The following is a 14,193-nucleotide window of genomic DNA, read 5'->3' as shown; positions in this document are numbered from 1 at the left end:
ACGCGAACGATTGTATTCTGAGCAGCGGTAAGTAAAAATATGGACATTTTCTCAATGGTTTTCATTACTCGTAATTCAGATTATAAATTCGTGTTTTATGGTTGCATTCCTCGGCAGGACACCCAAAGAGGAGTTGGGTCACTTGACGGAGAGAGCAAGAAAACGTTGGAAAGTTTCTCTAAACGCCTGCAGACGCTCAGCAACGATCAGGTAGGAAGTCAGACTTGACCACTGCGTATTGAAACAACAATTTCATTGAGCGTGGTGCGTTTTTCAGCTCCATTAGTCACATTTACGATCAGTGCTTGAGTCATTCTTCCAAAAACAGGGCGTGAAATGTGAAATGCAACTACTTAATTTGGTTAGCAGCTGCAAGGTCATTTTTTTAGCCACCTACCTTTTCTCATGTCCCGGAACATAAATTTATTACTGTATATTGCTCTTATACTAAAATAATCTTCATGATAGAATGAAAAAAACTGGAACCTAAAACATGACACCAGTGCGTTAATAGCATCAAAGGACATTACTAGAGGCGCATGGACATTACTAGAGGCTCAATATTTGGAAACGTAGCAAGCTTGGCAAATGGCGTTAAAACGTAAAAGAAATTTGTCAACGCGGTCAGTGCCCTGCCATCACGGCTGATAGAAAAAACCAGTGTCCAGTGTGCTAGAGATTCAATGGTTGCCTGACCTTAGTCGGACTGTTACTGGGTGTTAGTCGGACTGTTCCTGCTTGCACGGATACAGTGGCGACTTACTTCGCAACGGCATGCGGTAAACTACGAGGCAGCAAACAACTTGCCCTGACGGGAGTGTCCGTCGTGTAGAAAGCACCATGTCTTGAGTGGTTTTAAAGGTTTATTTTTGTATATATTGAAATTACCGAAGTGGTGTTCTAATATGGTTGTGTCTAATATGGCGCAGCTGGGCAGCTTGTATACTTTCTGCTTTGTTCCGGGAACTGAAGCGTGAACATTCAATGCCTTCTGAAGTCCTAATTTAGCGAAGTTTACAGTGAACTTTTTGGCGCTGTGCTAGTGTTCACAGCGCCCACGGGCCCAGGCGGTCAAGACCTCGTGAACTTAAGTACCTGAGGAGAAGTTTATTTTGGAAAAGTTTTCAGCTCGCGCGAGTTCTTTCTGCTTGGTGTAGGAGCTCATGCGGGTAACCTTTCTAGGTCGAAATACTGGAAATTTTTATACATTATTCCATCCTTTATGTCTTGCGCCATATCTACCAGGTTGCAATGTCTGATCTTAAAGCAATGTATAATCGATGCCCTCACCACGTTAGGCTGATTTTTAAATTCAGTAACTCTGTTCAGTCTTTGAAGGAAGTAGTCACGGCACTCGTAATAAAGGCGGGGTAAGTTGTACACATATGCTGCAGAAGAGGACACGCATTTTAGGAAAGCAAAGTACACAGATCCGGATGACCGTTCGAATAAAATGAAACAAAGGAGAGAAAAATAAAAGGGAATTTGTGCAAGTATTATTTCTTGCTTTGTTAACTACAACGTCTTGCAAACTTTCGGTAGCACAGAAAGTTGTTATAGTGGTCGATTTCAATTCGTTACTTTTTTTTCATTTCTTAACCTTTTCTCAAAGTCAACGTGAATAATGGGTTAAGGAAATGCTGAAAATAGAACCTCTTGTCCTCACACAACGAATTTTGAAAAATATGTCACACAATCCTATCTAATCCACAAAGCAATATTTCTGGGCCCCATAAGGTAAAAAGAATAAATATTCTTTCCTGCCTTCAGAAGTAAATAAGAAAAAAAAAGAATATTGCGACACAATTCACCGTCCTTAAAAGGATGGGCTGTGAGGCGCAGACATAACAGAGGCCTATGAGGATTTTGTGAGAATACAAGGTCCGAAAAACTTTTATGAGCGAAAGTAAAGCTCACGTGCGTGAGCTTCACGCGGAAGCTTCGAAAGCAACTTTCCAGGAGGAATGAGTCGGATGGGGTATTGGGGGGTCGCCTGTAGGGTAGGGCATTCCCATTGGCAGTGGAAGAGTGCTTATATTCACTTCTGCTATCTTACCTACACGATCATTTGTGGGTTCATAATGCTTTCAACGGCGCCCCTCAGGAAGGTGTAAGTTTTCCTTGCATCGAATGCTGTTCCCATGAAAACTAGCCTTAGCAAAGAAATGACGCATATTTTTTTTGCTTTTTTATTGAGCATCACCTTATGTTTGATACATATAGTAAAAACCAACATCTGACCTATGATATATGTGCATAGGTAGTTCGGCTTCAGTGTCATTAAGAATGCCTCAAACTCGCTTGTTGTTAACCTTTTATTTGATGCCTTCATTTCTGTACAGGCTGGAATTCAGAAACAAGTGAGTGGTGTGATAGCAGAAAACAAACGAACGAGGGAAGATTTTTCCGTGCAGCTGCGGAAACTGCGTGAAAGTCAGGTGAGAGTTCACGTAAGATAAAAAGAAACCTTGTAAACGCTTCACCGTTCTCAACGTTTGTGTGTCTTTCTGGTGGCACTACTTTAAATAATTCTGTAGCCATCTAATGCCTAAAGATTTAGTTTCGTTTCTTACCTGAAGTGGCGTGACGTCAGTTATCGTCAAGAGACCTTCTAAATCGAAAGCTGACATACGCATTATCTACACAGTAGCAAAAGCTTCATTCGAGCATTCTTTTGTTCTCATTAAGAGAGGTTCTGACTCCCACAGTTTAGTACATTTTACTTCCACCTAGACCTGACCCGCTGCTTCAGGACTATCGATCGGCCATGCTCCCAAACATTTGTATAAAGACAGGAATCATTATACCCATGAAAAGTATGGGCAGTATTTTTTACATTTTTCTTCGTAATGTTGATAAATCTGGATATGAGTACCGCGTTAATAACGCATTGGAATATGCATTATTAACACTGCTAATACGCTGATAGAGAAATGCGCCAATATAAGCGCCCTCTTGATTGAGAGCCGTCATACAAGACGAGAACGAATTTCAGTCGGGCCAAACTTCAGCAGTCGCAGAGGCATTGCAGCATCAGCGTGTAGAAAAGGCATCCGTAAAAGTACTGGACATTATCTATAGCGGCGCAGAACTGCCATAGTTCTCAATAGAGAAATGAAGAAAATAGCAAGTTTGCCAGGCCGGAAGAAACGATCTAACCAGCACTTTTTTCTGCGAGTTTAGACTGGGTATACGGAAATCTTGATCTGGAGGAATAGCGGCTATAAGGTTTTTATACTTCTTTACGCAATTAGTTCTTATTGTCTATCAATTTGTGTCACTATCGTTGAAGCTCTTGAAGCTGATGGGCTGTTTTTAGATCTGTACAGGCGATTTGACAGCGTTGCGCACAGCTTACTGATAGAAGAGCAGAAGAATACAGGCCTACTTTTTAATATAAAAACGCATATCAGCATAATTGCACGCAGTTTGTAAAACTGAAGCAATTAAATCAAGCAAACTACAAGTCATGTCTACAAGTTCCTGTACGGTATTTTTTCTTATTCATGTCTATAATTGCAGAAATTTGGGAGATGCCTTTACCCTGCAGTAGGCGTAGTCAGGCGTATGATGATGGTGATTTCTGGCAGTGAGATTTATGCAAAGTTTTTTAATGAGTGTTTTTCATTCTTCAAAGCTGGCGGCAGACGGTTTTGTCGCTCTGTTTGTGATAAAAGACGCGACCACATTTATCTCGATTCATCGCACCCAGGCGGAGCCGATTCTACTTTGATCCAGAATATTGTAGTTACTTTGCTCGCAGCATCTCGGAAGCTCTTTGTCAGCCATGAATTGAGCGCGGCCAAGAGCGGCTGGCATTATGTTCGATGCCCGCCAAGCACGCTTGTTGCTTCAGCTCTGCTGAGTCCTTCCGTTAATTGTGGGCGCAAGTCAGCTTAATAAGCAGTTTCATTTTGAAGCCTCCTTTCGCTCCCTTCCTGACTGTCTGGGCTGTCGTCACCACTACATGGCATTATCCAGAAAAATGAGCATCACTCCAAAATTGCGAAATTGTTTGCTGATGACTCTGTTATTTACTTGATTGTGAACATTGTGTCCTTAGCAACAGCTGCTCAGCGAAAACCTTTGTAAACTCGGGGAGTGGTGCAGTAGTAAAGAAAGGCAAATTAACTTTCCTAAATCTGGTTCAGTGGCCATAGCACAAACATATTGCATTAATTTTAATTTTTAAGCCAACGGTCACGTCATTAGTAGATCTACATGAGCTAAATTCTTGAGTTTGACCACTAGCAGTAAAACCAAATGAGAATTCCACATTCAGAGCATATGCGTGCGGGCTTAGAGCAAATTATGTTTCCTGCGCAGAACACAGAAACGTGCTGCTCTGACGTTAAGCTTCAACGTTATCGCACCTTAGTACGTCCTGTCCTTGAGGTTGCGGAATTCGTGCGGGGTTATTGCTACGCCAAAGATGTCACCAAGCTGGAGCGGATCCACTCACTTGTTGTCATGTTTACCTTGTCAGATTACATGCCTATCTCATCAGTTGCTAACATCCTGAGGCAGCTTGAACTGGAGCCAATCCAAGCACGACAGGAGCTAGCAAATAGAATTAAAATATTTATTTTACCATACGCAATGGGTTACGCACCGACATAGGTATTAGTTTTTCGCACACCGAAGAGACAGTCACGTCTAAGCCATTACAGGGAAGTCCCGTATCGCAAGGACCAAACGAATTCTAAAATCGTTTTTTCACACGCAATCGAGAATTTGAACTCTCTGCCTTCATCTGATGTTGAATGCGTTTATGTCTATGGAACGTTTTGTGAACACCGTCCTCTTGGAAGTTCTCCTGTCTGGGCAGGGACTCTGCCTGGAGTATCGTGAAATAATCAAGATTATGTTAGCAACCTGCGATTGGCTTATCATATTGCCTTGCTAAGTAACTTAGTGGGCAAACGACAAAGTATCATCTATGACCTAGACATGCAAACAGTACGGTGTATCCTAAACTAATACATAGAAAATTGCTGTACTAATAATTACTATGGCAGGCAAACAACAGTTTACTAAAGGTAGCAAGGAACCGGAATTAGTAGAGATATAAATCTACTTATGGCCGGTAGGGGCCGTAGAAGCGGAGCATGAGATTGGAATAACTAGGAGAAAGAGAATGGGATGAAGGTGCCCTTGGAGGGGGGGGGGGGGGGGGGGGGCACATGCTCTCAGGTCAGGTCGAAGGAAAAGCTGGATGTTACATCAAGGGACAGTGTGATAGCAGAGTAGGTCACAGAACAAACACGAGTTTAAGATTGTTTTAGCGAAAAACAAGAAATGGGATCGTGCAGGGCATGCAATGCGAAAATAACAGACGGTTGTTAGGGGCAACGGAATAAATAAGCAGAGCTTGGAAACATAGCTGCTGGCAGCAGAAAGTCCGTTGGGCACAGAAATTGCGATTTTTGCCAGGATTGAGTAGAGGTACCTTGAGTAGAGGTAGTTACGTCGAGGATAACTAATGTTATCCTTGACACTGAATCTTTTCGCTATCGCTTGTTGAAAACTTTGCTGTCAGATGCCTATTTATAGCTAATCCCACCAGGTTTGAAGCATAGACACGACGTTACACATGTCCGGTTTTTTAGTTCACTGCGATTAGTTCTACGTAAAAGACGACAATGAGCGAAGAAGGACGTTCTGGCGGGCTAGTTTTTTTCATGATGAACAGAGAGAGTATAAACTGCGCGAACAAGACGGGACGAGAGGCACACACTGCGCTTTGTCTGTCGATTTGTGTGCCTCTCGTCCCGTCTTGTTCGCGCAGTTTATACCCTTTTTGTTCACAATGAGCGAGCTGTGCAAAGGGATGTAGCGCTAGCCAGCTGGGAAGAAAGAACTGAACAGATAACGGATGATTTTTCTCGGGGTTGGCACTTATCCGATTAGTACTTAAGTACTAAGACTTTGCTGTCAGATCGCTTCTTATAGCTCAATCCAAGGTTGTAACTACACACGCCGTGAGAGATGTCCACTTTTTAGCGGTCGCAATGGCAGTGCTATCGGATGTTGTATTTCTGAGTTTAGACATTAAGAACAATCGTGCACATCTGAACCAAAGTAATTGTGTTTCCTAGTACAAAGGGTTTTAGACGAGTGCGTATGTTACGTGGCGTGCAAATTCCGTCAGGCGGCACCACGCATGTATGTCGCTGCACTGAACGCAGCCGTTCATTTGCAAGTTGGTTCCACAAAAATATTTTCGGAATATTTGTTTTTTTCAGGGTAATCTTCCTTGTATTCGATCACTCTGAGCAAGTGGGCGTCAATGGAAGATCTACCCAGCGCGACATGCGTCTCGCCATCAATGTAGAAGCTGTGGGCATTTCTTATTAAGTCCCACATTGATCTATAAACTAGTGCGAAAAGGGGCGAGAGCTTTTAAAGAGACATGCTAAAGTATACCTCCAAACTAACTGCTATCCACGACTAACTTCTGTCTCACCTATACCATCATGTGTGGCTTAGTAATTTTTTTTCCTCCGCGTGTTTCAAGAATGCATTTGTTGAGTTTTCATGGAATGCTCTTTATTGGCAACTCGCTTTCGCAAAATGAAGACGTTACTTCTTTGTTTGCCTATTTTTACTGAGCGTTACCTTATGTTTGATGCACTGGGAGAAAAGTAACATCTGTAAGTATATGTAGTTCATCCTCATTTAGTAAGGATATTTGATCCCCACCTGTTCTAAACCGTTAATTTGATGTCTTCATTCCTGTACAGGCTGGAATGCAAAACCAAGTGAGTGACATCCTTGACGAAAACCAAGAAACGTGGGATCACTTTTCTAAACAGCTGAAGAAACACTGTGACAGTCAGGTGAGAATTTAGAAAAGACAAAAAAAAAACTTCTAAACACTTATTTCACTGTTCTCAATGTTCATGCGTCTTTCTGGTGAACCTGTTTTATACAATACTTTTGGCGTGTACTACTTGAAAACTAAATTTAAACTAGTCGTTGGAAATTGTTTTGCCTCATCTGGCTTGACGTCTGTAACCGTCAAGAGGTGTGCTAAATCGAAAGGTAACATACATATCCTGTTGGACTGTAGCGCGATCTTCTGTTGAGCATACTTTATTTTCATTAAAGGTGGTTGTGAGGTCGTACAATTTATTACATTCGCCTTCCACTCAGATTTTTCCGACACTTATTGTCACGTGATGGACCATGCGACCAATCGTTTGAATAAAGACAGGAATCAATATAACCACGAAAAACATAAGGTGGTATTTTTGCAGCTTTTTCTGGTTATGACTGATTAAATCTGGAGATCAGTGCCGCAAGTTATTTTGGGAAGAAGGTAATTTAACAGAATGTCGAAAAAAGGAAACCTGATTCCCCTTTTGCGAGCCTCCCACTTTAAATATAAACGTGGAACTTGGGTTATGATGGGTGGTTTCATGCCTGCCGCTATGGCTTGAGGTTGTCGTAGCGAAAACTTCGACGTGAGGCTGCACGCAATGCCGATACAGTCCAAAGTAGAACTTTTATGAGCCACCATCGTAGATAATCTGGGAGAACACCATACGCGCAGTGAGGATGCTTGGGTTGGAACTGTATCGGTTGCCTGTGCTTGCCTTTTCTTCTCTTTTTTGCAAACGATCATCTATTTAAGTAAATTATTTGGAAAATAATTTAATTCATATTGAACATAACCAAAAAATAAAAAAATATTTATGTTCTGCGGCTTCAAAGGCCTTTAACACATAGGTATAGCAATAGGTAAGCTCTTGAAGTATTATGAGTTCAACGCTGCCGGCAATGTGTGCATACAGCAGTTGATGCAACGAACAAGGTGCAAACAATATTTTTGAAGTGCGGGTGATGTGTCTAAGGGCTCAATATTTTACTATAACCAGAAATCATGAACCTCTCAACCGGCGACGCTTTGCAAGTCATATTGGCCGTGATAGAACATTTTAAATGGTTCCTGAGTTTCTTACTCATGAGCTTCTTATTTATATCAGTTTTCTCTCTTACATTGCATCTTATCAAACATGCGCATGCTTGCTGACGACTGCTTTGTTTTTCGTTAAATGAAAACACTCGACGTCGCTGACCTTTTTATACATGATCTTTCCAATGTTTTTATATCGAGTAATGATTGGCTGATAGAATAAAAAAAATACTGAGAAGTCTACGACTACGCGAGTAACATAATGTGCTTATATTCCGCATGTACAGTAAAGTCCAGCCTGATTTTATGGATCTTGGTTAGATCAAATTTTTCTTTAAAATAATTAGTGAGAACCGCAAAGCTACAGTATGACTGTATGGGAAAATGCACGTCTATATTGTAGAAAAATTAGCCGTCACATTCGATAGACCGAACTTCGGGCAACTCAAGAAGGTGGCTCTCTCTCATTATACGTCTAGGGGTTAGCTTCGCCGCAGGTCCGATCGATCGTCGGGCTGCTCCGGTCGACTCAAGCGGATGCCTTTCCTCAACACATCTCCGAAGGTTAGCTTTCCCACATAGACCTGCGGGTGCTGTTGGTGCTACGTAGCTCGCGCAGACCAATGATAACGCTGATTTTCCATAACGTAGGGTGCAGGCGCTACCCACCCAGTCAGAATATACGTTCTTAGAGTGATTGCGTACGTTGTGCCCGCGTTCTTATGGTTCGTACGTACAGTGCGTCGTGGTGCCAGCGCCAATTTCGCATAGTTTTTGCTGTCTCTGGGCACGCGATGGCAGCAAAGAAACGGCAAAACCTCCGCTTTTTCAACAAACTAGAAATTAGCAAGCGTGTTCGACGCGGCGAGAAGAAATCCAAAGCGGCTCGCTACCACGATGGATCGGTCACCGAAGCTGCGACAACTTCTGATCGCAAAAGCAAGCCTCACCGATGCTTGCAGTACCTTCTTTCCGTTCAGCTAACGTGCAGGCCAAATGGAAAAGCGCTTGCGACCTGCGAATTTATTTCATGTGGCTGAAGACTTGGAACGATTACCTGATAAACTACGATCACTACATGTGGGCCCACCGCTGCAGGGCGGGTACCTATATACGATACGTGTACGTAGGTAGTTCGCTTTCAAAGTCAGTAACAACAGCTCAGGTCTGTTCTTAACCTTTCGATTGATGCCTTCTTTCCTGTGCAGGCTCGAATGCAGAAACAAGTGAATGGCATGCAGGCAGACAACAAAGGAACGTGGGACCGTTTTTCAAAACAGCTGCAGAAACTGAGTGAAAAACAGGTGAGATTTCAGTTAAGAATAAAAAAAAATGCCTTGTAAACATATCCTTCAGCGTTCCCAATGCTGATACATCTTTCTAGCGGCATTGTAGAGTGAATAATACCGTAGTCTTCTACACTCTTAACTTTAAAGGTGTCGTTTTAAATACTTCTATTATCTCATCTGGCGTGGCTCTGAAACCGTGAAGAGATGTCCTAAATTGGGAGCTTAAATGTACTTATTGCTAGACAGTCCCGAAAGCTTCTTTTCATCACCCTTAACATTCATTAAAAGTGGTTTTGAGTTCACACAGTTTATTACATTTTGCTTCCAGTCAAGCCAAGTGACCACCCATGTGACTATATGAATGAGCACAGGAATTATTAAATCCAGGAAAAACATAGGGCGGTATTTTTTACAGCTTCCTTGTTCAGGTTAATAAATGGAGAAATCAACAGCGCAGCGTATTTTGCTTTGAAGATAATTTGAGACATAATGTCGATAAAAAAGTAAGCCACATTCCACTGTTGCGAAGCGTGCACGTGAAGTGTGAATGTGAAACTTTTGCACGAAGGGAGGTTCCAAGTCTGGCGCTATAGTTGGCGGTAGCACTGGCGAACATCTGGATGCAAGACAGCTCGACATGCAAGTGCAATGAAAAGCAGAACATTGAAAATTTCAGAGCACCGTACGCGCATTGAGGATTGTTGGCCTCGCACGGCAACGGTTGCCTCTGCTTGTCTTTTCTTCTTCTTTCCGTTAAAATAACTTCAGTTTAATAACAGTATTAGAGAAATTATTTGTTTGGTATTCAATATGATAAAAGAAAATCTTCCTTCCATTTTTCTTTTTTTCGGTTTCAGTCTACTGTCTTTAAAATAGAGATGTGGCAAGAGGTCATTTCTTAAAGCAGCGCAACCCCAGCACTGCTGGAAACGCGTGCGCACAGCCGTTGGAGCAAACATGAATGGTTGCAAACATAATTCTTCACAGCAAACCCCTGCATCGACACTCTCCGTTGCATTCTAAAAAAATAATTTCATAAATGTCACTAAAAACGAGATGCTAGAGGGGCTCACTGACGAAAATGTGAGAGATGTTCACCACATCAAAATCCGGAAAGATAACAAAGAAATGCATACAAAACACCTGGTCCTCTCATTTAACATGAGCGTTTTTCCTGAAACCAGCAAAGTGGGATACATGAAAGTAAATGCCGGACGCTAGATTACTAGGTGTTTTAATTGCCCGTAGATGTTTGAATCGCCACAGGTTTGGCCAAGGCTCACAGAGTTGCTCTAGCAACAAAACTTGAGCAAAATGTGCGCCGAAGGACAACTCTTCTGAGAACTGTGATGACGCTGCTCTACAATGAGAAAACTGCAAGGATAAGCACGCTACTTACTCAAGATAACGGCCATTCTGGAAGGAAAAATTATTGTAACCCTAAAATGCAATGAAAACATCAGCTTCGGAGAAGAAAAAAGGCTCTTTGCGATTACACAAAGCACATTATCCTTGACCACAGAAAAGTACTTCACCGATGTGGTACGTAGAGGTGATACATCACACCGGCCACAGGCACCTTCCCAGGGTGCACGCAATGAGCGTTTGCCAGGGTTCTACACGCTCCCCGATGGATTAGCTGACAGTACTCCATACAGTAAAGGCGGTAGAGAGGCCTCAGGGCCTCTTCCCATAGATGTAAGTCTAACTCGGAGCTTCTCCTGTCTATTGGGTGTTGAAATCTTTGTTTTCTTGCGACATTGTATTCTTTTACCTACGTGTAACTCGAACATCCACGTGCCTTCCGCACAGTTGTCCAGCGCCTCTCTAGAGGTGATGCACACGATCCAAGGAAGCTCTGTGCCGCTCACATCGGACGTATGGCGGGACTCCTTGCATCGATCAATAAAGAGGTCCCGATTCATAGGCCGAAATCAACTAAATCTCGTTTTAGTGTTACAGATAGACAATATTAGGATGGCATATATAGCACAATGAAAGTGTAGTGGTCTCCAAAATAATTATATTGAGATGAAAAACATGATCAACTCAACCTCTCTAATTTATTTATGTCCACAAGAGACCATTTAGGTCCTCAGCACGCGATTGTATTTGGTAAATATACAACCTTCCTCCGTGAACGAGAGGGGGCAGACAAGCAATTGGGAGGTATAGCCATCACCGTGAAACCTGTTCTAGAATCTCATGAGCTGAAACTAAAAACTGTATTCGAAGACGCAGCAGCCACTGTGGCTGCATAAAACACTTATAGTGCTTCGTACATCTTGAACCACACTATTTAGTAAAACTCAATGAGTTGGAGTACCTTTTATAGCAACTGCCGAAGCCTTATCTGATTATTGAAGACCTCAATGGACATTCCTCCATTTGGCTTTGTGCAAAAACAGATAGCAGAGGACAGCCGCCGCGGTGGCTCAGTGTTTATGGCACTCGGCTGTTGACCCTAAAGATACGGGTTCGATCCCGGCCGCTGCGGTCGAATTTCGATGGAGGCGAAATTATAGAGGCCCGTGTACTGTGCGATGCCAGTGCACGCTAAAGAACCCGAGGTAGTCGACATTTCCGGCGCCTTTCACTACGGCGTCTCTCATAGCCTGAGTCGCTTTGGCACATTAAACCCCGCTTAACCAAACCAGATAGCCGAAGATAGAGTATTTTTTTTTAGATTAATGTTTGTTCACTTAACTATGGCAAAATCCACGCAAGACTCTCCAACCTCGAGAAAAACGATCTGTTTAGATTTGTCTTTTAGTTTACTGTGCATTTCCCCTGCAGTTATCCCGACAATGTAATGTCGTTGGAAGCTTCATTTAGCTGACTGGCACTGCTAACAAAAGAAGCCAGCATATGTAAATTTTTTTTCAATCCTAGTTTTGATTACCTGAATGAAAAACTCATAATTTGTATCCTTGATTCTCCACTGTTAGCCCTTCCATAGTTCTTAGTAAATATGCGATAACTGCAAAGTATTGTACACACGATGTAAGAGGCAAAAACCATAAAATAAAGTATGGGGGGCCTTTCGTTGGTAGCCCACCTACGAGTATACGTTAAATATTAATAAGGCAGTAGCTAATTAAAGCAAAGTATATCGGTCGAAATGGCGAAAAATATCCTGATAAAATTATGTATCATCAATAAACCACTCGGTAACATCGAAAAAATGTTGCGGCAGGTACTCCTCTTTCATATTCCCTCTTCTGACAACTTCTGGTACACAAACAAGTTCACAGGAACAGGCACTCATATTAAGAGAGCATTTCATTGCAGTTTCGAGTTCCTCACACTACATACATTTTTACAAGCACAGAAATACAGGTTAAAAAATCTACATCCTATAGCTGGCAGCCCCAACGAACCTTTTAATAGTCTGACTACACTTAAAGAAATAAATAGCGCTTCTGCTGGCAAACAGGCCACTCCTGGCCCGGTGAAATAAATTATGATATTCTTCCTCATCTCTCTTGACGCGGTCTACGAGCAATTTTGGAAATTTTTAACCAAATATTGGCATTATACATAATATCTGAGGCTTCGGAAAAAGACACTGTTGCACCACTTCAGAGACCTGGAAAATCGGCAATACACTTAGAAGTTACAAGCCCATAGCGCTTACGAACTGCCTCGCTAAATCTTGGAAAGCATTGTGAACATTAGTTTACTCTTTTTTTTGAATCTCTTGAATTTCGTGGCATCCACTAATGAAGATCTAAGAAAGCGTTCTCACCAACTGATCATCTTGTCCGCCTCAAAAATGCAGTCAGAGAAGGATTTATGCACTGATTGCAGTAGTACCTGGCGGTTTTTTGTCATCTAGAAAAGGCCTAGTAAACTGCATGAAGGTACGGGATCCTACTCAGTCTGGGTGACCTCGGCATCCGCTATCTGTTCGAAGAACTTCACTCGAGAGAACGTGTTCCTCAGTGGTGCATTTTATGTACTACACTCTACATAGTGCAAATGAACTTCATTGCAAAATAATCCCAAAATATATTTTGTATTCAGGCTGTGTCGATTACTTTACAAATGGATGACTTTTACGGTGTATGAACGTGTAAAAAACAAATACAGCGGAGATTAAATAAACTAGCTACATGGGGAAAAAGCAATGGATTCAAGTTTTTCACATAGAAATCAGTGGCTGTTCATATGTCCCCAAGATGAGGACTGCACACCAATCCTGCAGTTTATATGAGTGCAACCTGGCTGCTACTAAAGCACGAACACTAAACTTTGGGCATGACTTTTGGTAAAAAAATCGCATTCCTGCCGCACATAAAGACCTTCAAAAAGAAAGCCTCCCGATCTCTTAACAGGCACAAATTGTTCTCACGAAAACACAAGGGATATTAACGGCGATACTTTTTGTACATTTATCGGTCCATTGTATGTTTTTGCCTAGATTATGGGTGCACAGTGTATTGGTCTGCAAGACCATCTTACTTGAGACGACAGGACCCAGTGCATAACCAAGATTTGCGTCTCTCAACTGTCGCATACAAAGTATCTGCCATTAAGAAGTTTACAGGAATACGGTGTCAGCAGCTGGCAAAGGACAGAGTTAATTGGAGAGACATGGGAGAGGCCTTTGCACTGCAGTGGGCGTAGTCAGGCTGCTGATAATGACGAAGATAATGAAATGCATACATTCTGAAAATAAGGTCCATACCGAAAAATGTATGTTACCCAGTAGTTACAAAGTTCACTTCCAATTCTGAACAGCAATAAACCTCAGTCGATTAGACATTTCCTGGTCCGCTTCGAGGAGAAATGTGAATAGCTTGAAATAAAAGACCCACTGTCCAGTATCGCTCAGAGCCCTCATCTTCTGCGACCATCGCACAGTCTCCCCTCTGAAGGTGGCTTTGCACTAACTCGCGTTCACAAAAAGATAAAGCCACATGAACATCTATTAATGGGTTTCTTGACTGTAAATGAAAATTGTAAATATTACATAGCTTTTCA

At 42.2% G+C, this 14,193-nt stretch overlaps 1 protein-coding gene across 1 annotated transcript in view; it reads left to right on the top strand.

Annotated features, from left to right (window-relative positions):
• Positions 1–115: 115 nt before the first annotated feature.
• Positions 116–14,193, top strand: part of LOC144104342 (uncharacterized) — a 35,544-nt gene continuing 21,466 nt past the window's right edge. The window contains exons 1-4 of the mRNA XM_077637282.1: positions 116–210; positions 2,343–2,438; positions 6,744–6,839; positions 9,127–9,222. Of these exons, the coding sequence (XP_077493408.1) occupies positions 6,750–6,839; positions 9,127–9,222 (186 nt within the window). The 5' untranslated portion in view covers positions 116–210; positions 2,343–2,438; positions 6,744–6,749. The remainder of the gene's footprint in view (positions 211–2,342; positions 2,439–6,743; positions 6,840–9,126; positions 9,223–14,193) is intronic.

The sequence above is a fragment of the Amblyomma americanum genome, chromosome 9, assembly GCF_052857255.1.
Source record: "Amblyomma americanum isolate KBUSLIRL-KWMA chromosome 9, ASM5285725v1, whole genome shotgun sequence".
Classification (NCBI taxonomy): Eukaryota; Metazoa; Arthropoda; class Arachnida; order Ixodida; family Ixodidae; genus Amblyomma; species Amblyomma americanum.
The sequence above is the reverse complement of the archived record's forward strand: the minus strand, read 5'-3'. Positions and strand labels throughout refer to the sequence as shown.